The 23672-nt window shown below is 38.5% G+C and overlaps 1 protein-coding gene across 1 annotated transcript in view; it reads left to right on the forward strand.

Annotated features, from left to right (window-relative positions):
• Positions 1 to 489: 489 nt before the first annotated feature.
• LOC308678126 (microtubule-associated protein tau-like) overlaps positions 490 to 23672 on the forward strand; it is a 92190-nt gene continuing 69007 nt past the window's right edge. Inside the window, exons 1-2 of the mRNA XM_081345004.1 lie at positions 490 to 549; positions 22332 to 22421. Coding sequence (XP_081201130.1) covers positions 534 to 549; positions 22332 to 22421 — 106 coding nt within the window. The 5' untranslated portion in view covers positions 490 to 533. The remainder of the gene's footprint in view (positions 550 to 22331; positions 22422 to 23672) is intronic.

A 23672-nucleotide genomic window follows, 5' to 3' on the forward strand; every position in this document is an offset into this window, starting at 1 on the left:
AGTATTTTTTTAAACAAACAAAATATAGTAAAATATTAAAATTAAAATATTAAAAGCAAAAAAGTAACGTATTTCAAAATGAAAATGTGTATTATCAATACAGATAAGGAGAGCAACAGAAGCCATTTCTATTCTTGCTCTCCTTTTAGGATTTACTCTCCCTTTTAGTTGTTGCTTTTAACAAGACCCTTAAGGAGGCTCGCTGGCTTCCATTGTTTGTATGGAACATCCTCCGTTGGCCTTTTAGCCTTCTCTGAAAGAGGGGTGAGAAAAGGTTCCCGGATCCAAAGCAGTCTTTCCCCAGCTTTAAAACTACAGAAAAGACCCCTATTTCGGCCTGTTATATCGGCGTATACTAATGAAGGCGGTTACTATTTTATTTGCCTATTAGGGCGCGCGAATGCGTCCCCCATCCTCACCCTCACCTCAATTCTTTTTGGGAAATGGTCTTTTCCTTCTGGAGACAAAGAACACAGGCTGGGAAAAAGCGCAACGACTCGACACATGCGCACACGTCTGTAGGGTGGTGTCTGATGAAAGAGGACACGGGTGAGCTTTTTGCGCCTGCTTGGTCGAGCCGGCTTGGGCAGCATTGGGTGGGCCTTCGCGAACGCGCGTGTACGGCTTCTTCTAGGGAAGGTTCCGGAGCTTAGGGCGCGTTCCCGGCTTTAGTTAAGCGCGTTCTTCTTCGGTCGCTCCTTCTCTCCTGTCACTCCCCCTCCTCCAGGCTCTAGTGAGCGAGACTTTCCAGCGAGCTCTCCCTGCCGCAGAGTTAGCAGCCGCAGCACCAGGTAGGCTCTCCCACAGGGGTGCCGGCTGCGTCCAGTCGGGGAAGGTACACCCAGGGCCTTCAGACTTTCCAAGCGTTTGTGTGTGTGTGTGTGGGGGGGTCGGGGATGGCCGGGCGGGGTGCGTGGACCGCACAGGTGCGTGCGGTTACGCAGCGATTGCAGATTACAGATAAAATAGCTGGGGAGTCAGCGGCTTCAGAACCCAGCGTGATTTTGAGTGGAGTGAAAGGTCGGCGGATAGACGCCTTCGCGCAGCCTTTACCGTTGCTGTTACTGCTACCTCTTAGCCGTAGCATTTGGAATAGCTTATCTCTCCTCGCCTCTAACCGCACTCCTTTCCGAGTAGAAGAGCCTTATTGCCAACACGCACTCGCCACCTGTCTCCGCTCTGCAAATTAGTGCTTTTCCTTTTTGGTGTATTGTAAGGTCGGCGCTCAATGGAGATTCTCGCAGTTCAAAATGGGGCAGGAGGGGTGTGTCTCTGAGACCCTCAAGGGTAGATGTAGTTGCATGAGAAGCGGCGGAGGGTTTAGGAAGGCTTTGAAAAGCATAGCGTTTTTTCATTTACATTCATTTGCAGCACCACAGCGTGAAATGTGATTTTTCACGTGCGTGTGTGCCTGTTTTTAAAGAATTTTCTGTTTGCCAAACGAGTCACTTATATTTTAAGTATGTCTTGATTTTCGCTTCCTATTCTTTTCTTTAGGGTATTCTTTTCCTTCTCTCCAAAACCTGGACCTCTGGTGCATTTGGTTTTTTTTTTTGTTTGGAAGATTCATTTTAATTGCTGAGGGTGATGGCGAATTATATGCCGTTGGTGCTGCAGTAGGTGTGGATCTTGGAAAGAGAAAAAGGATGGGCTCCTTTGCTCTTCGTTTTGGTGGTGCCATGTTTTGCAGTCCATGTCATGTTTCTAACAATTTGATGGTGAAAATCCTTTGAATACCTAAGAAAGGGAAAAAATATATTCTGCCTCCATTTTCATACGTTAATAAATTGATTCATTTTCATTAAGTGTAGAAAGAAAGAATTTTATAAAGGTCATCTTTCCAGAGAAATAAACTGCTTTGTTCCATATATATATATATATATATGTAGGTCAGCATGATGAGATTTGCATTTTCAGTGGGTGTGATTGGTGGGGAAAAATAAAAAGCATGTCATTTTTTTTCTCACTATTTCCCCCTCCCCCACAAACATCTGTCTATACTCATTTGGCTATACATGCAGTAGACTTTGGGGGGGGGAGGTTCTAGATTATCTTTCAGAGAATTGCTGCCACCATCCAGTGATTTCATACATGATGGTTGTGTCCCTTCAGTGTCTCCACTGGTTTTTTTCTCAGAGAAAAATGGTTCTAATATCAGCAGCTGGTCACGCCCCTACTCAGCCAGAATACATGGATGCAAAGTACCATTTTCATTGGGTAAAAGCTGTGGTATGTTCTTCTAGCTTGGGTGTGGATGGAAGGGAGAAACTCTTTTGTCTACTGCTAGTATTAGCACATTAACTGTGTTATGTTTGCTAGGCTTAATATAATAATATATTTTATCAGATATTTTTGCTGTATTTTCTTTTCAGAAGGGGTAGCAGCTAATTATAATTTGAAAGCAGGTATAGTGCTATAAATAAGGGCTGCAAATACATTTTTAGCATTTTGATATAGTTCTATACTTTTCCTTAGCTCCTAAAATAGTTGATATATATAAGGCATTTCATTTGTGATTATTGACTTTCATAATGTGTGAATATAGATTGCTCATGTAATAATACTTTGGAACTAACAGCGTCTTAGGGTAACACAAGTTATTATTCCCTATAATAATCTGAATTGGTACATTAGAAACATATTATTAAAAACCATTCCATGGGCATATGGCTAAGATTAGATTGAACAAGGAGTTTCTGAGACATTTATATAAGACTTATATGTCACTTGAGTCACATAACTTTAAGCAGTTGTACAGTCTAGCACGATGCAATATAAACATAACATTTAACAGAAAATGTACAGATCAAATCAATGCCTGATAAGTCTCTGACATTACTCCTAGCACAAATCCTTCTCTTATGAGTGAGAATACCCTCCTAATAACCGTGAGATGACATCAGCTTTCTTTTATGAAACTGAATGACAAGGAAGCACATGAAACAATGATCCCGTTACAGCTGCTGAGGAAATCTTGTTTTATTACAGTGATACTTGGATTCTGTCTTTGCTCTTGAGCACCTAGGTATTGCCTCGTCTTAAATTTTGTATTTTTGTTTATTTAACAAGCTATTTTGGAAGTAATTAGAATTCTCCCACCAGCCAAGATCTTTTGGAAACAAATGGGATTGTTCTTTAATTTTTTAATGCTGCTTACTTTTCTGATCATATAATTTAATTTTAATTATAGTGAATGGGTTTTAATTATGGATGGATTCCATGTGTACTTTGTGATCTAGATGGTTGGTTTTGATCTTTGGCAGATGTGCAGGAGAAGAATTTAGAGAAATGAAGGTCTTTAAAATGTAATTCCTATTTTTTTTTAATTTGCTTTACTCTCCCCCCCCACACCGCCAAGTTTCCCTATTCCCATTTCAGGCCTTACATTGCTGGGAAGCACAGGAAATGTTCAGTAATTACTATTACGGTTATTTGTATTTTGTCATGGGTATTTTAAAATAATGTTTCATAAGGATACTCACTAATAGATACAATGTTCATTAAGCTTTTCAGGGCATTGAATGGATGTTTTGTGGTGTGCTTTGATGCAGGCAAAATAAATTCCTTGAAGTTGCTTCTTTCCTTGAAGGCCAGCCTTATTCTCTGAAAGCATACTTTCTGCACAGCTCAGCCTAAGTGATTTGAGAGCTTCTCGGGTTATCTTCTCATGTATGTGAACATACAAGTTCTTGGCAGTTCCAGCAGAAGTTATCTATGCCTGGGAACTTCTGTGGCCAAATTAGATAAACCCTTATTACTTGGACTTGTGTTTCTGAGAGAACTGGCAACTGGATAACTTTTACAGGAAGATAATTGTAATTTTGCAAAATTCAGCATGTACCTGTGACATGTGGCATGGCAGACTAGGCTGAGGAATCAGATGAGTTTCCTTAATTTGATTGTAACTGCAGCTTGTTTTATTTGAACTTGGGTACATGAATTTACTTTTTCAAAATAAGGCATATTTGTGTGTTGTACTGGCATAGAACATGATGCTTAAGATGCAACCATTATATGCTGCCCAAAGTTGCTTTTCATGAGATGAGTGGCCATGTAAATTTGATAAATAAACAAACATTTACATCATCTTTTGGCTTTTCAGGCATTATGTATATTTCTGCTGCTTTTAGTGGATGCTTCATTAAGAGGACAGAAAGAGGAGGGGCCTCTGTTACAAGAGCTATTTAGCTAATTGCAGTCTTGATTGTGTAATATTTTTCTTTTGAAAGCCTGCATTCATAGACAGCAAACATTGGAAGAACAAACTGGTATTGACTTTTAACAGAAATATGCCATGGGCATTTAAGTTTAGAAGTCTTGTTTAGTGAGGTTTCTCTAGGAAGACTGGAATCAAACTAGAGCAATTTGGCTCCCGCCCCCCCTTGAAATATAAATTGGAAATTGTTTGTATTTGTGTAGGATAACACACTGTTCTGTAGTATGTTGTTTCCAATCTATTTTGGTATGTAGCATCTCCAGTCCATTTCATGACCTATATCTTATTTTGTAGTGTAATAACTTAAAGGTAATTGCCAAAATTCATTGGGCAAATGGCATAATTAATCTGTCCTTTCTTTTGTGGGGTATAGTGATGGTGGTGTAATATTGGCCTTTAAAAAGCTTTTCCTTACTAATACATTTCTATTTTTTTCCACTTTTTCTCTTATTTCATTAGAACATAAATTCTTAGAAATGTATTTTACAGATGCTTCAGTGGGTTGTAGAATCTTGCCTTCTATGTTAAGTTCAATTTGTACACATCTGTTTACAATTTGGAGATAAAACATTAAATCATTTTAGGTTATATTTACATTTCTATTATATAGTTGTTTCTAATTGTATGAATTTGAAATTGGCTCTGAATAAAATGAAGTGTTCCAATTGCAGAAATACAGTGGAGATAGGAATAAATGTTTTTGACCAAAGTCAGAATAGACTTTGGCAAGTCATCCATTAGACATATGCAGGTGGCAAAATTAGGATCTCTGAGACTTTCTTGAGGAAAGTATATCTTATGAAGGAATGAGGGTAATATAAAGGTTAATGTGTTAATAGTAGAATTGGAGAGGGCCTTCACAACATGGAGTTTATTCAGTCAGTTGCTGTCTCTTAGCCCAGCCTATATGTCCTGTATCATGATGACAAAAGGGAAGAGACCTATGTTTTCTATCTTGAACTATAAATAAAATTAGGCAGTTAGTTGTTTCAAATAGGGTTTCCTGTACAGGTAGTCTTCGACTTAACAACAATTCATTTAGTGACTGTTCAAAGTTACAAAGGCACTGAAAAAAGTGATTTATGACCATCAAAATTCAGTTGCTTGGCAACTGGTACATAATAACCATTGCTGTGTCCCAAGGTCATGTGATCATTTTTTGCGGCCTTCGGACAAGCAAAGTCTATGGGAAAGCCAGATTCACAACAACCGGGTTACTAATTTAACAACTGCAGTGATTCACTTAACTGTGACAAGAAGTGTAAAATGAGGCAAAACTCAATAAATATCTCACTTAACAACAGAAATTTTGGGCTCAGTTGCGGTTGTAATTTGAGGACTACCTGTATAGAAAATTGAATAGAAAAAGTGCTGCTGTGCAGTATGCATCACTCATTTATTGGCCAATTAATCTCTTCACATTATGCAGATAGATACATCATCCCTTTTCACTACATGCATAACATAAAGGAAAATGTTATTAATACTTTCTCTGTGTGTGTGTGTGTAGGCAAGTCCATGCAAAACTAGCATAATCATATAAAAGCAAGATTCATATTTTTCTTTTATACATGAATCCATATTTGTTCAGATCAGATGTCTTTATTACAGTCTTTGACCAATCTTTACATTAAAATAATAAAGTAAAATAAATAGTTTAATGTAACAATTATTTACTGGGAAAGGAAATAACAACAACAACAACAACACCCAATAGTAATAGGTGTCTTGGGTGTAATCCAAAGCAACTGGATCATCACTTGAACAGCATCGGCATTGACAAAATCACCATCACTCAATTGCAAAAGGCAGCCTTTCCCAGAATAGCTTACATCCTGTGATGATATCTGTAACACCATCAAACATCTACATCTGCCTATCCAGGTCCTTGGGAAGGACTCGATAGATGGTTAAAAATGGCAAATTCCAGTCTGAACACCTGGTTGACTATGCAATAAAATATAACAACAACAACAACAATCACCACTTGAACACCACTGTCACTGACAAATTTGTCATCAGTCAATTGCAAATGGCGGCTTTACTGGGGACAGTTTCCATCCTGTGACAATATCTGTAACAAAATCAAACATCTAGATATGCCTATCCCAGATCCTTGGTAAGGACTCATTAGATAGACAAAAATGCCAAATCCAGTCTGAATGTCTGGCTGACTGTGTGATGATCAACAACAACAACAAAAATAATACAATAAAACAGTATATCCAGGGCTTTTTTTCTCATAGAACGCTCAGAACGGCGTTCCGGCACCTTTTTTGGATGGAACCTTGTAGGGTAGGCAAGGTGGGTTGTATGACATATGTGAGTTCCGGCACCTTTTTCTTTTACAAAAAAAGCACTGAGTATATCTAATTAAATTTTTATGCAGTTATATAATTCAGTAATAAAAGAGAAAACTAGGGACATTGGTCACCAAAATAATTTCACCAGTGCTCCTGAATTCTGTCGCCATTTGTCAGACAATTAATTACAAGCCCTATATTGTAGGGTACTTGTACAATTTAACACCAAGCAAATATTGATGGCCCTTTTCTAGAGCCCAATTTGATGCCCCCCCATCACCTCTAGTAGACAAGATTTTATGGGACTTCTTATTTAGAGACTTTGTTTTACTATTAACATGGATGATCTCTCTGGATTTATGGAACAAGTCTGAGTCTTGATATTGAAAATAGGAACTGCTGCTAATCTTTGGATTGGATTTAGATGACATGCTTAAACTCTTTATCCTCCAGTTCAGAAGACACGGAATCATGACTGGAAAGGTGACAAACACTGTGTCTCTGAAATTGTTTCAGACAATTTAAGCTTCTGTGTTTCTATTATTCCTTGAATTAACCATTACATTTTATTTCTAAATACAGATTCCAATACTCCACTTAACTTCCACTCAGTTTTCCTCTCCAGATAACATTTATATCATGCTGTCTCCCAAGCCAGGCCATTCTTCTTCAGATGCATTAGAAACTATCCACCACAATAGATATGTTATGACTTCTGCCATGAATATTTGAAATTTCAAGTTCTATACAAATTGCTGTAAAAGTACACAGTCACATGGCCTGGCTTGGGAGAAAGCATGATATAAATGTTATCTGGAGAGGAAAACTGAGTGGAAGTTAAGTGGAGTATTGGAATCTGTATTTAGAAATAAAATGTAATGGTTAATTCAAGGAATAATAGAAACACAAAGCTTAAATTGTCTGAAACAATTTCAGAGACACAGTGTTTGTCACCTTTCTAGTCATGATCAATATTTGAAAAAGTAAGAGTTAAGAGATTATAATTTTGTTTAAGGGACATTGCTGAACTCTTGACCTACCTTTGTCTTTGATTTGGACAGAACTGATATCTAATTCTAATGAGATCCTATGGGATTTGGCAAATATCTTGCATTTACAAGAGGAGGGATTTGAAACAATAATTGAATTTAAAGTTTATTCAAGATGCCTTGTACTGAGTTATGTGATTTCATGGACAGCTATGACTAGATAGATAAGGCTTTAGAGAACTGTTTTTAGTCTGACTCTAAAGAAGGATATGCTTTCATGCATGTAGCATGTACATGTATTTATAAATGCTCATCATAAATGTAAAGTATATTTCATAACATCTTGGTTTGATAAGGCTAAACTGCAATTATATGCATGTGTCAACAAAAATATACATAGTAGGCATAAAGTTGATGTTTTCTAAGTCACCAAAGAAAAGATGCATCTAACAAAAACAGCAATTGAGGCTAGAGCAATGACTTATATTAATACTTTTTAAAAATGTTTCCAGTTATGTTTTGGTTGTTATTTGGTATGTCAAAATCTTAGTTTTAATCGTTTTTAATTGTATATGATGTATTTTAACTTTTAATTTTCCCTGTAAACCGCCCTGAGTCCTACGGGAATAGGGCGGTATATAAATTTAAATATAAATAAATAAATAAAAATGAGCAGATTTCACCTCGTTGCCAAAAATTACGCTTATATAGACAAAATATAGCCCAAGTACAAATGAAAGTAGCTGAACGACTTACCATATTATGATCTACCAACATTTGATCTTGTTTAAAATGAGTAAAAGAAAGCTACTTCTGAAATACTGACTCTTTCGTAGGCATCCTTCACCAGAAAGCTGCCATGTGTGGCATTCAGTGGTGAGGTAAGAATTGTGCTGAGATGGTGGAATGGATTTCTTGGAATGAATTTTCACTGTTTGCTTTCTATTTTGCTCTTTGGTGGAATTTTCACAATGACCTACGCTGTCTTATGAGGTCAGTCATTGTGATAAAATAACAGCAATGCTTCCAGGATTTATCGAGGGCTTGGTGATATTAGAGAGTTCCATAAAGAATTAATAGGGAAAAGTTCTTCGATTTGTACAGGAGCACACACAATGAGGGTCCTTTTAAAAACAATGCTTCTTATGACAGCTTTTCCAACTCGTCATCTATGAGAATGATATCTGTGAGAATGTTTAGATTTTTTTTTATGTTTTATTGATTTTCTAATTTTACATTTAAGCATTTAAAAAGCAGCGTGGCGGCTGAGTTACTCAATAATTCAATGACATACAAGTATCTTTAGTACAAGTCTCAAACTAGCACATTAAATATTTCCTCTCTTTTCCCCCTTAGTATTTACTGTCTCATGTTTAAACTAATACAATTCTTATTATATCAATTAAATAAAAATAACATTCTTACATGTATCAATAATTTTTAGCTTATACATATCCTGGTTATTTTAGCATTCAGTCTTTATGGACAATCAATGTCCTAATTAATTTTTCCCAATTTTTAGTTTCCCATTAGTATTTAAATTTAACATTTAATATTTATATTTTCCATTTTTTAAGTAACCAAAGTTCCCTTCATCACAAAGTCTAATATTCAGGATATACATCTTATCTATTTGAATATATTCTATTTCTCACCATCTTACATCATCTAATTAATAATACAGTATAACATTCTTATTTTCTACTAATTTCCAAATGTCTTAAATTTAGTAACCAAATGTCTTAAATTTAGTAACCAAAATTTCCCTTGTTTCAACATCAAATACTTCCTCTCTTTTTCTACTATCTCATATTTAAGCCAGTACAGTTCTTATTATATCAGCTAACTAAAAACATGTTTATTACATTTATCAATAGATTTTTAGCTTATATATATCTTAATTACTTTTACATTCAACCTTTATTAACAAATCAATATTCAAATTTAACTTTTAATATTTATGCTTCCAAGTTTTAAATGACCAAAGTTTTCTTTATCTCAATTCGTAACAAAATCTGGTATTCAAAGTATACATCTCATCTATTTGAGTATATTCTATTTTAATCCTCACTAATAAGTCAAAACCCCAATTTTCTTCAGCCTTATTCTAGCTTTCTTTCTTTGCCAACTTGCCTTCCATATCCGTGCTTTTAAGTCATTAAATAGATCTCCCTCTGTTATTATATATATTATTTGAGATAGAAGAGGTCATCCAGTCGCCATTTTTGGGGGAGGGCTAACAAATTGTCTCTATTATTCCATCTAGACGTAGTCCTGAAATGTTTATTTTCCCTTCAGTCTGTTCTTCTTCTTGATTCTCAGGTTTCTTCTGGTTTATATAGAAAATATTTTCCATTTTCAGTATTGTCATTTCCTTTTTTGGGTTTTTCATTCAGTGTGTTTGTTGATCAGTTGAGTCTTCTATCATAGTATTTGATTGTTCCGCTTCTTCTGTTATATTCTGTGTCGTTGATTTTTTGGTTGTAATCAAAGTTTGGGTTTGTATATCTAGGCCAGGGGTAGGCAACCTTGGCTCTTTTATGACTCATGGACTTCAACTCCCAGAATTCCTCAGTCAGCTGACTGAGGAATTCTGGGAGTTGAAGTCCATGAGTCATAAAAGAGCCGAGGTTGCCTACCCCTGATCTAGGCTGACATCTTGTTCTTTTCTGTAGCATCTTATTTCATCAGAAGCTGTAAGGATAGTTTCATAAATTGCTTTCAACATAGAGAGAATCTGTTCCTGATCCTCATCCATGTTCTCTTAGTGGTGTGTTAAAAGATTTACAATCAGAGAATGAAAATAATTTTGTCACTGAGTATAGAACACAGCTAAGCTTCTCACAGCTGATATTTGCCAAGGTTGAAAAAGTCTTATCTATAGTCTGGGCTTCAAGCCAAGTCTCTTTTAGACAATAACAAGTTGTAATATCAGGTTTAGCCACAAGATATCACCCATACCATTTAAAAAAAAATTAAGTCCAAAATTTTTATAATCCTTTTTCCAATTTTATTTCTTTTTTGTAAGTAAAAACCCAATTCTTCAATAAGAATAAAAGATCTTTTAGTCCTCAAATTTTAAAAAGATAGAAATCCAGTTAAAATCTGGTTATTCTTTCAGTGTTTTAAACTCCCCTGGATAGTTAGTCACTGCTGTTTTTAGAGGGTGGGATAATATCTCCCTTCCCTCTCTCCACAGGGGGGAAAATACTTTGGGCAGCTTATACAGGTAGAAAAAATAAGTTAGGATTGAAGAGAGACTCAGATCTCACCCAGTCTCATCTGCGCTGCTTTATAGGTGCCTGGTGGTAACTTTGACTTCGGCTGTCTGCAGCCTAGTGACGGGCCATATTTCTATGGCCAGTCTTTTGTCTACTGGTTTAAAGGGCTGCCCCGGATCGAGCGGAAAGGCTACCACCCTCCCATGATCAAGTGGGGGTCCCCTCTTTGCTTGTCACCCCTACAGGGTGACTTTTGACCCTTTCCAAGGTCCCCCAGCGGTGTGAAATCAGATGTGGAAGACGGAGCTTGCCTTTCAGCGCCTGTGGTGGCCGCATCAACAAACCATAAGTCTCGAGAATGTTTAGATTAGAGCCCCCCCAAATTACAGTACACATCTGGCTGGGATAACATTGGGGAAAGGTTGGTTAAACACTGAAAAGCATTCTAATTCTATAATTGATAGAAGGAGGAATTTTAGCACACACACATTAAAAAGTTAGTACTGTAAATGAGGTGGGGTACTTTTCCCTTTTGCTCTCTAATGAACCATGGATTGAGCATTCCTCACTTCCAAATTGCTGTAGTGAAGGCCTTTTTGTTCATGCGTCTTTAAAATTCATGCATTGTTGTTTAAGTCTGTACAGATTTGCAACTAAATCTGATATAAATGGTGGCCCTAATTAGAAAGGGAGAGAGAAAATGCCTCTTACAAAAGGACAGGAAAAGGCAACTCAGAATTATAATCTTGACTGGTTACCTAGCTAGAGCAACAGATTCTTAGCCAGGGGCAAGTTGCTGTGTATCATAACTAGAGTTCTCTGTTTCTGCACTAAAGTATTTTACCTGCTGTAACTGAGTTCTTGTCTTCCTGTGGAAATCCCAGAGGAAAAATTATTGCAGAAGCCTGGAGGAAGCCCCTTTGCATAATGATCTGTGTTTCTTACAGTGCAAGATGCTCGTAACTGGCAGAAGAAGGCTAGAATATGGCAGAGATGTTTTGCCTCCTACTTTCTAGTGCTGATGTGTTTCATGAGATAGTTGTCTTCACAGAACTCCTTATGCTAAAAAGAGACAGATGTTCAGTTGTAGGAAATATGCTGAAAAATCACAGGAAAACCATTTAACCATTTAATATTATTTCTACTAATTTTGGAAGTCAGCAAAATTTGCTTAATAAGAAAAAGAAACTTTGGACCATTTTTAACCTTTTTTACAGGGCTGTTTAGGCTAAATCTATGTTAGAAGAGCAGTTTTTTCTTCTTGGTAACTTAATTAACAAAGTAAGATAAGGAATAGTCTGGAGTTCCTCTGATTTTTGCATCCCCAGGGCTGTGCTGAGAAGCAGTAGTTGGTCTAGTGGCAAATCCTTTGGGATCTGGCAAGCTCCCTTAATATTTATTTTTTTCTTTAACTGAAGAATAAAAAGAACCGGATGCCTGCACGCCACAAAGCAAAGTGCTGTCATCAAGCATGATCTGTATCTGTCGCAATGCGTTTAGGCATCATGTAGACCCCAAAGCATTCTTGGACAATAAATAGGGAAGTGGTGGCATCCTGATACTTTGTTCCACTTTGGTACAGAGGTGTTTTCTGATTGGCCACACCACCATAGCAGCCATTTTGGGATCCGGCCCTTTAAGTGATCCCAAAATTCAGATCTGACCACTGCAGTAGCATTATGTTTGTCCTTGGGTTCTTGTCTGCACCATCCAGTATGGTCAGTTGTGTGAAATGCCAAAGGTTGTAATCTAGTTCTTTGAGGGCATCAGAATAAGCGGGGGGAGGGGAAGGGGGGGTCTACTATAAGTCATAGAAGGCTTGAGAAATATCTATTTGAGTCTTCTCCGTTAAAGGATTGTGTATTAGTTATGAAAACAGAGTTAAAGAAATAGATTACTTTTACACAGCCTTGAAAAGGACATGTCCCTATTACTCTTCAAATTGCTCCTAGAGGTTCATCAGTTAACAGGATTTCTTAAGATGAGCTTGGAGGCTATCTGTAGTTAGTTCTTCAAATAATGATCCTAAGCCTTAATATCCTTAACTTTAGCCTGGACATGTATCTGCCACAAAGCATTTGATGCAGATTTGATGTAAATTGCTCACATTTAATCAGAAAAGCTAGTAGATATATTATTCTAGTTTCAGACTTTATCCCAATACCCATCGACTACTTATAAATGTGTAGCAATAGGATCTTGGGATTGGGAAGAAGAGAGGGAGCAAGGTGCATAAAGGGACAAGGTGAGGTCTTACCTTAGTCCAGGGGTGTCAAACTCAATTTCATTGAGGGCCGCATCAGCATTGCGGTTGCCCTCGGGGGCCGAGTGGGTATGGCCTGGGTGGGCGTGGCCTACTGGGTGGGCGTGGCTAGAGTGCATATGGCCTACTGGGTGGGCATGGCCAGCTCTACATCGTTCGCATCAAGGGTGCCTATGGGGGCCTGGGCAGGAGTGGGACAGGGTGTCTGGCAGAAGGAGGATCTCTGGGCCAGGGCCAAGGCAGTGGGGGCCGTTCCCTCACTGTTTCCAGGATGGCTTCGCGGGCCACATGAAACCACTTCACGGGCCGGATCTGGCCCCCGGGCCTTGTGTTTGACATGTCTGCCTTAGTCCATTAACTACCTACAGAATGATGTGCTCCCACTGGGGTCCTAGGCCTGGGGTCTATGCTCTTTCCTGATTTAAGTTTAACAGTGAAAAAGTATTGGATAAGATTAGCACACTGATAACACTGCTTCAAAATTTGTGATGAGTACTTCTAGTGGCTTCATGAACAAATTAAACAGTGTGGGGAAAACTGATAACTGAAAAATAATCCATCCAATGCTACACATTACAGGCAGTAACTGAAATAAGCATTGTAAAACACTGTCCTCTATCTCCCGTTGAAGCAGACAGTAAGATACTATGGTTCCTGTGTCATTAATAGCTTAATCATGGTAATAGGTTTAAAATCCCTTGGCTTTCTTCCAGTATAGGTAATCTGTTAAGGTAAATCAATCCCAGAACAGACTGGAACTCAGACTGAAACAGGTTTCTGAACTAGTGCAGTTTTGTTTGCTTATGGTGTTCTTTATTTTCAAAACAAGATGCAGACAGTACGGGAGTGAATTCTGAAATAAAATACTGCAAAATTATAAATGTAACTGATTGTCAAGTATTTAGGTTTCCTGTCACCTTGAACAGGCATTTTGTCACATTGTTTAGAGGTTAGGGAGCTAATAGTATTTTTAATAAGGATTGATAGACACATTTTTAAATAAAATTGCATATTTAAAATTTACATCTGTGAATATCTGTGGTTTACCACTCAATTTTATGAGTTTTAATGAGTTGTTAGAGAAAAGTAAATCATCCTGAAATGAGTTAAGTATTCATGTCAAAGTATATTAAGTGTGGAGGCATTATTTTAAAAGCAGTAATGCATCCTGGATCCAGCATACACTGGATCATGGAGAAAGCTAGGGAGTTCCAGAAAAACATCCACTTCTGCTTCATTGACTATGCTAAAGCATTTGATTGTGTGGATCACAACAAACTGTGGCAAGTTCTTAAAGAGATGGGAGTATGAGACCATCTTATTTGTCTCTTGAGAAACCTATATGTGGGTCAAGAAGCAATAGTGAGAACTGGACACAGAACCACTGATTGGTTCAAAATTGGGAAAGGAGTACGGCAAGGCTGTATACTGTCGCCCTGCCTATTTAACTTATATGCAGAACACATCATGAGAAAGGCAGGGCTAGATGAATCAAAAGTTTGAATTAAGATTGCCGGAAGAAATATCAACAACCTAAGATATGCAGATGATACCACTCTAATGGCAGAAATGAAGAGGAACTAAAGAGCCTCTTGTTGCAAGTGAAGAAGGAGAATGCAAAAGTTGGGCTGAAACTAAACATTAAGAAAACCAAGATCATGACATCTGGCCCTCTCAATTCCTGGCAAATAGATGGGGAAGAAATGGAGATAGTGATAGATTTTATTTTCCTGGGCTCAAGATCACCACAGATGGGGACTGTAGCCAAGAAATTAAAAGACGCTTGCTCTTGGGGAGGAAAGCCATAGCAAATCTAGATAGCACATTAAAATGCAGAGACATCACCCTATCAACAAAGGTGTGTATAGCCAAGGCTATGGTCTTCCCAGTTGTAATGTTTGGCTGTGAAAGTTGGACCATAAGAAAGGCTGAGCGCCAAAGAATTGAAGCCTTTGAACTATGGTGCTGGAGAAGACTCCTGCTAGTCCCTTGGACTGCAAGGCGATCACATCGGTCAGTCCTAGAGGAGATCAACCCTGACTGCTCTTTAGAAGGCCAGATCCTGAAGTTGAAACTCAAATACTTTGGCCACCTTATGAGAAGGAAGGACTCACTGGAGAAGAGCCTAATGCTGGGAAGGGTTGAGGGCAAGAGAAGAAGGGGACGACATAGAATGAGGTGGCTGGATGGAGTCACTGAAGCAGTAGGCGTGAGCTTAAATGGACTCCAGAAGATGGTAGAGGACAGGAAGGCCTGGAGGAATATTGTCCATGGGGTCACGATGGGTCGGACACAACTTCGCAGCTAACAACAACAACAATAACAATGCATCCTTATTTCCTGGTCACCCTGTACGAACCAAAAACTTAACTAATTTTGATTGATCTTGAAAAAGCTAAGCGGAGTTGGAAATGGTTAGTAATTGGATGGGAGACCAGCAGGAAATCTCAGAATTAGCCACTATTGTATCATTGATAGGAAAATGCATGGCCATTTCTTTAGTTCTTAGGAATTGAGTTTGATTTAAGAGAAACATTACTGGAATATATATCTTAAGTTACTTCCAGTTTTTATAGGAAATATAATAGTAACTCCTTGGAATATAAGATAAGAAAATTATGTATGAAGCTGAACATGATACACAGACATTTGCATAAATTAAAACATTTGTTTTAATTTGTTAGTTCCCTTCTATGGATGATTATTGTAACAAATGGAATTGTTTCTATTTTATTCTATTTAATATCTTTGGAACTTTTTAAAAATAATCATTTAAGATATTAATTACAGTAATAGGATCAATAGAAAGTAAATTCAAAGAGATGGGAGAAATAAAAAGTGCAAAGAAAGAAAAAAAACAAAAGACAAAGAAATATATAAAAAGTGACTTTCATTTTTTATCACAGGAAATATAAACTTAAAAAAACTCTACACCCCTATAAGGTTGTAAGCAAATGTCTCTTTCTGATAATCATACTTTTTATTTATACGCAAATTCATAAATGATCAACTTTTCAGTCCTGGTGTTGGTAAAATGTCCACAAAGAGTTACCAGAGCCTATTAGAAATATGTCTTTTTTTAACCTCAATCAAAAAAAAAAAATAACTTTATATTGCTTCCTTTTCTTTTTGACAATCTTTAATTCATTCAGATGCTATAGGATTTGGTCTCTCCAAGTTTTTTTCCCACCCTAAAGGCATTTTTGAGGCTTTAGCAACCTTGTTTTGTAAATCCAGCAAAATATGATTATCCAGATCATTCTTTTAATTTATCATTTGTATCTCCACTTTAATTTTCAAAGTTTTAACCAATTTCTTTTGTATACCCCATAGAAAGTCCTTATCTGGGCCATTCTCTAGACTTCTCATTTCCACATTAGTTGTCTTATAATCCTCTTCTTATTAGCCAGTATTTCTGGCTCTCATATTTCTGCATCAGGCAAAATTTGTTTCATATGTGTAATTCCTTAAGATCTTACTTCAAAATGATATTGCTAACATATTAGCTACTAATTTTTGGCCTTATTCTTTCAAAATCTGCCATTAACTATACTTTTTTTCAATGCAAGAAGCCAAATGTAAAGCATCCCCAACAGATAGTTGCTACTTTTACTTGCTCATATCCAGCTACTGTGGTCCCATTATTTACTTGGAAATTGTTGTGTTATTTCTGTTGATAAGAAAAATAATCTGTAGCTTGAGCGATAGAGTGGCCTGTATGGATCATATTAGCGGCCGGATATACTGTATGTCAAGGGACGCGGTGGCTCAGTGGGTTAGGACGCTGAGCTTGTCGATCAGAAGGTCGGCAGTTTGGTGGGTCGAATCCCGAGTGCCGTGTAGCAGAGTGAGCACCTGTTACTCGTCCCAGCTTCTGCCAACCTAGCAGTTCGAAAGCACCTAAAAATGCAAGTAGAAAAATAGGGACCACTACAGTGGGAAGGTAACAGCGTTCCATGCGCCTTTGGCGTCTAGTCATGACCACGGAGACGTCCTTGGACAAGTGCTGGCTCTTCGGCTTTGAAATGGAGATGAGCACCAGCCCCTAGAGTCGGAAACAACTAGCACGCATGTGCGGGGGAAACTTTACCTTTACCTTTATACTGTATGTCAAGCTGTTATTACTCTGCAAGGATTATTATCAGTAGGATTCCTGTTATCAGCTAAACATGGTTCCCCTAAATAATAAACATTGAATCCAAGGGTTGATGGGACCTTCCAAGGAGTTGATATTGTTATTAGTATTCATAGTACTTTTAATTAAAGTAGTGTTCATTAAATTATTTTCATATAATAATTGTTTTTGGAGGGGTCAGTGAACTGTCTAAAATTTTATGAAGGGATCAATGAGTTGAGTTTAGGGACCTTGATCTAAACATTTAAAAACCATTGAATTCTGGGAGTCTGCTTTTTGGGTGAGGGGGAGAAACCTTTTAATGGATCTTAATCCCTGCAAGATACTCTGAGACCAACCTTCCCAAGATGTTTGTTCTGTGATGACAATTGTAGCTACCTTCTCACATCCCAGAACAAAGACTAGCATGAAGATACACAAAGCCCTAGATTTTGATCCAGGGGCAGCTTGAAAGAATCTCATACTTGTCATAGGGGTAACTTTAACCATGACCTGGCTTAGCTAGGACAATCTGAGGATGAAATTTACAGCACTGCCTTAAAATCCACCTGGTTAAATTAGTCAGGGATTCTGCTAGGAACAAGGTGGGCAGAACAGCAATATTATCTCCATTCTGTCCCAGTTCAAATAGCACAGCAGCTCCCAACTTTTTCTATACCCCGCACCCCTAGAACGCTTCTGATATATTCTCGCACCCCTTACAAAAGTTTTAAATAATGGCAACAAATTATGCATATACACTGTAATTTTGAAATCCCAAGTTTTTGCACCCCCTGGAATATCGTCTTGATATTCCTTTCTCTCATTCTAGCAAATCTATATATTCTCAAAAGGTAATAGTAAAGACAGTTTCAAGCTGAATGTGACCCATAGTAGCTTCATGAACATGTCCATATATTTTTCTTGGCAGCAATAGGCAGGGGTTTATGATTACTTTCTTCCAGGATGTTTTTGGGCTTCCCAATCTAACCTGTAAGCCTAGCTAATCTTGCTTAGCTTCTGAAGCAACAGGGAAATTGCTACTTGCTGCGGGGACAAATAAATAAATCCAAAGTAAGCTGTAGACAACTATATATCACCAAAAGCATAAGTAGGTATGGGATAGGGACTCACTTTTTATCTGTCTCTTCTTTGGGTTTTATCAAAAATAAGTTACCTTTTTTATCAGTGGAAACTTGAAATGTTTACCTGGGACTTCCCACAACAAGCATCCTCAACTATTGTTTATTGGTCTAATGCAGAGGTGGGGGACTTGTGGATGTCTGTTCCTAGAATTCCCAACATGGCTGGCTCAGGAATTCTGGGAGTTGAAGTCCACAAGTCATAAAAGGGTCATAGTTCCCCATCCCTGGTCTAATAGAATGCATGGGTAGCTTTGAGGGAAAAGAAGAAGGATGCTACCTAGAAAACAGACAAGAGGGACAAGAACCCACAATCGCTTAACAATCACAAAAAAGAAATTGAAAAAGGACCCGTCCTAATGGATCAGGAAGTTAAAATTGTTGTGTGGGAAGTTTGTTCTTTCAGACTTGCAAGATTCTGGTAATGTAGCTTTACAATAAAGAGGAATTAGTTCATCTACTCCCATTTCCTGTCTGGCTTACTTCGGAGGGCTGATAATTGGGCAGAAATGTGAGGCTCCTGAAGAATAATTTTCTTATAGAGTTCTTGCTGACTGGGAAATTATCCAAAGAATAACATCCAAGTCTTTTTGCAAGATAACATTGGTTTGGGAGCAATGTGAGAAAGAGTGTGCTTATAGATAAACTCTAAAGGGCCCTTATCACTTCAAACTGGAAAGATCTGGCTGTGGATGACAAAGTAGAGAACTTTCACCACCCAGACATTTGATAAATAGATTAGACCAAATATTCTCCTCTCCTACTTAAGTATTTTTAAAAAGTTTTTGTAGTTACTTAAATTTATGGTTACATCTATACATCAAGAACCTTAAAGTGACCTAAAGTATTTTTTTCCCAAAGATTTTGAGAGGGCAAGAAAAATATTTTTTTTTATAAGCTAACGGGGGGGGGCATAGTGCGTTTTTAGATTATGTGGGGAATGGGGGACAAAGCACCAAATAGCTTCTTTGGGAGCTGTGAATTTACTATTAGCAGAAGAGGTAGCATATGATAAATGTTTTCAAAACAGAATAAACCAGAAGCTTTTAAGTTTACAAAATGGCTCGGTGGGGACAGTGAGGCATCAATCATATTCAACCAATCCTTGTGACATTCAGCAGTTCTCGTTATGACTTATGACTCTTCATGAAGCAACTTACATGCTTCTTCAAGACTTTTCTTTGTGGCGAAAGGGAAAATGGAAAAACTGTCTACCGTACTATTTCACAATGCTAAATCAATCTGGGGTATCTATTTACAAGGTCCATAAAATGCAAACGGTGGTGCTATTAATTGCTTGCACCATCCTAAAGGTGGCATGTCTTTTGAATTATTATTGCTGACCAGATATCCATAAAAGTTGGGAAACAAAGAGTACTGGGGTAAAAATTCTTATGTTGCCCTTTTGTGGACAAGTTATGTCATGCCTCAGGGTCATACAAGAATCGCAGCTTGTGACTGTCCATTGAGATCATAGTTTACTTTATATTGCCATATAATCTCATATAGGGCAAAGTTTCTAGAGATTAGGAAACACTCTACTGGGCAGTATATTTATTTATTTATTTATTAATGGGACTTATATCCCGCCCTATCTCCCAAAGGACTCAGGGCGGCTAACAACAATATCATATAACAGAAATTAAGATAAAATTAAAATTAAAGTCATCTGTGCAATAAATTAAAATTAAAAATTAAAAATAAATATGCTGAGGCTTGTTTATTTCCACCTGATGAGTTACAAAGCTTTTCAAAATCTTTGATGTCAAATATCATGCCATTTAAAAATAGGATAAAAGGTTCCCCCACACATGCGTGCTAGTCGTTTCCGACTCTAGGGGCCGGTGCTCATCTCCGTTTCAAAAGCCGAAGAGCCAGTGCTTGTCCAAGGACGTCTCCATGGTCATGTGGCCGGCATGACTAGACGCCAAAGGCCCACAAAACGCTGTTACCTTCCCACCGTAGTGGTCCCTATTTTTCTACTTGCATTTTTACGTGCTTTCGAACTGCTAGGTTGGGAGAACCTGGGACGAGTAAAATAGGATAAAGAGGGCCAATTTAAATCTGTGATAAATATTTTTACACTGGCTTGTTTTAAGTAAAAGTCTGTTTCTAATCTATAAATCTTGTTGCAGGTTATTATTATTTGGATTTATATACCGCCCCTCTCCCGAAGGACTCGGTTATCCTCCCTTAACGGTCATTCAGTGACTGTTCAGAGTTACAATGGTGCTGAAAGAATGCTAGTTACAACTGGTCCTTGAAGTTATGGCCGTTGCAGCACCCTTTCGTCATGGGTGCACAACTCAGGCATTTAGCAGCCTGCCTGCATTTACAACCACAGCATAGTCTTCAAGTCCCTCCTGCCTACCTCCTCCCATCTCTGTCCCTTTTGACCGCCTGCAGTCCACTGCCCTTGCTGCCTCCTGTTGGTCTTCCCCATCTTTTTCCCCTCCCACTGGTCATCAGGTGTGCCTGGCTGAGGCAGCTGTTGAACCCTTCACATGGCTTGTGCTCTGCCACCTCCACCCCCACCAATGCCTCAGGTGACTTTTGCCATCTTCTCCCTGTTTCTGATGAGATGTATCCAGCTGAGGCAGCTGCTTGCACCTTGGGAAGGTGGTGCAAATGTCCAGCAGCAGCAGCAGTAGCAGGAGAAGATGGCGAACGTCAGCTCGAGGTGGTTCTGTGTATATGGCAGCAGCAGAGTGCAGGATGGCTAAAAGGACAGAAATGGGAAGGAGATAAGTGGGGAATTGAGTCGGAGGTGAGTGCAGTAGGGCAGCGCAGCCTCATCTGCCAAAGGAAACTAATCAGTTCTGGATTGGAAGGGAGCAGTGGGACAGAGCAGGCAGTTTGCCCAGGGGAGAAGCAATACCAGGGCAGTGAGGACTATTGAACTGCCATTGCTGAGCATGTGGTCACATGATTTTTTTTTGCCTAATGACTGCTTCCTTTAGCAATGGAAATTCCAATCCAATTCTAAGGAGGTTTTTTCCCCTGAAAAAAGTAAATTAATACAAACATTAGTAATGTTTAGTGTATAGTCAAGAAGGCATTGTGTTGTGTCTGGAATAAAATTACTTTAAAAGACAATATATTTAAATGCATAGAATGATAGAGAAAACAAATGCTGCGACATATTAAAGGGTGTTGTAATCTAGCAGATTCTAGCTAACCAAACAGCTTTTACTTATTTGTTAAATTTTTATGCCATCCATCTGTTCTACAAAGTGAATCTGGGTGGCTTGGGGCAGCTGTTCTTATGTCTGGAATGAATTTTTAGGCTATTTTCACATTTTTCTTAATCCTTTGCAACAAATAATTTAGATATCCTATGGGAACTATCAGTTCCTTCTCTTCAACATGATGTTTGAGAGAGAGAGAAAGGTGATAAAGATAATAAAGGAGGTCTCAGAAAGAAAATGGATGGTTCCAGCATTTTTTGACTATTGCTTCATCTGTGTTCACCATGCATCTTACATTCCCTGGAGGAATGCTGCTGCTGTGGAAAAAAAAGGGATTTATCACCCTGTTTTGGGTTATTGTGATGAAAGGAAATTTGTAAAGTTTTAAGTTGGATGTTTTAATTTTTTTCCATTCTGTTTTTCTTTGCAGTAATCTATTAATTTGGCAACCAGGTTAACAAACTCTTCAAAAAATAATCATTTTGTCTTCTATGAGGAGCAGAGGAGTGGGTGGCCTAGCATAGGTGTGGGTGGGGAAGTGGGGGCTGCACGGTGTGGTAGGAGTGCAGGTGAGCCCAGGGCCCACACACACCCTACAGCCTGGAGATTCCTCTGGAAGGTGGCAAATCTGTGTGACGGTAGGCTACTGCAGCCATCATAATAAGTGCAAGCCAGTTGCCATGTGCCTGAATCGTGATCCTGTGACTGTGGGAACATTGAGACACAAGGACCAGTTATGAGGCTCCCTGCTTAGTGTCTTTGAAGCTCAGAACAGTTGTTGAATGAGTGTTCACTCGAAGAGTACCACTTGTATTATAAAGCCTAAGGTAGATGCTATCCAACAAAGTTAGTATTTTTGTTTTAAACCCTCTGTATCTCTTTTTTGTTTTTCAAGGTGACCTTTGTGACAGGATGGCTGATCAACATCAGGACTTCAGTATGACAGAGGATCATTTGGTGAGCCAAGCTAGGTGGAATCCGTCAGGTGAGTCATGTGGGGTGGGAAACAGGAATGTTTTATCCCACAAGCTGGAAGCCAGGATTAAAAAAAAATGAAGGGAGATTATCAGTGGGAATAAACTTGAAAGTATGAATGAGCTGAGGATATAGGCTAGTCATAAATTCTAAATATCATTACACACACACACACACACACACACACACACACCAGTTGCTGCCAGTCTTTGCCTTAAACTGTAAAAAGGTTTGCTTTGCTACTTAAAAACAATTAGAAGTTTATATAACCAGAAAAGTGACTATAAATATGTCTTCAATTTTAGAAGAGTAGTTGTTTATATTCAAAGCAAACAAGCATGACATATTCATTTTAAACTATAGTTTAAAATATTTTTCTACTTAAAAATTATCCAGAATGATGTTTAGAGAGCTGATGGTTTTATTACAACATGAATGTAATCTATATATAGGTGTAGATTTTCATGGCCAGCGTCGGTGTTTTAGTAGAAATATCTGTGAACAAACCACTATGAATAGGAAGGGTATTTCTCCCCTACATAGAGAAGGTAGGTTATAGATCTTTGTCCCTGGTGAAGTGAGTGATGCAGTGGACGTTCTTCTGTGGTGCGTGGAAAGCTGTGGGGGCCTGAATGGAGAACAACATACTTTAGCTGAACCCTGGTAAGAAGGAGTGCTTGTGGGTGAGCCTCTGTGTCCAGCAGTTTATTGTTTTTGGTCTTGAATGGAGTTGCGCTATTGCCGGACAGACTTGGTGCATAATCTTGGGATCCTCCAGAAGCATGGCTCCTGCTTGAAGAGCAAATGGCAGTCATGGCTAGGTAAGCCTTGATTCAATTTTGTGTTGTGTGCCGGTTGTGCCCTTTCCTGGATAGGGAGGCTCTCCACTAAGTCACTCGTGCTTTGGTCATCTCCCATTTGGACTGCTGTGGCGCTCTCTACATGTTGCTACACTTGAAAAGTATCCAGAAGCTTCAGCTGATACGAAATGCGGTTGCACGGGTAATTTTAGGCACCCAAATTTTAGAAGGGCGCATGTAACAACTCTGCTAGGTGAGCTGCATTGGGTGCCAGTTTGCTTCTGGGTCCAATTCAAGATGTTGATTTTGACCTACAAAGCCCTACATGGAATGGGGCCCGGCTACCTATGGAACTACCATTGCTCTATTACATTAGCCCATTCCATCAGACCAGGCAAGGAAAATATACTGCAGACCCTGTCAGTTAAAGAACTCCAAATGGTAGAATCTAGGACAGGGGT

Source organism: Vipera berus (genome assembly GCF_964194415.1).
Source record: "Vipera berus genome assembly, chromosome: Z".
NCBI lineage: Eukaryota > Metazoa > Chordata > Lepidosauria > Squamata > Viperidae > Vipera > Vipera berus.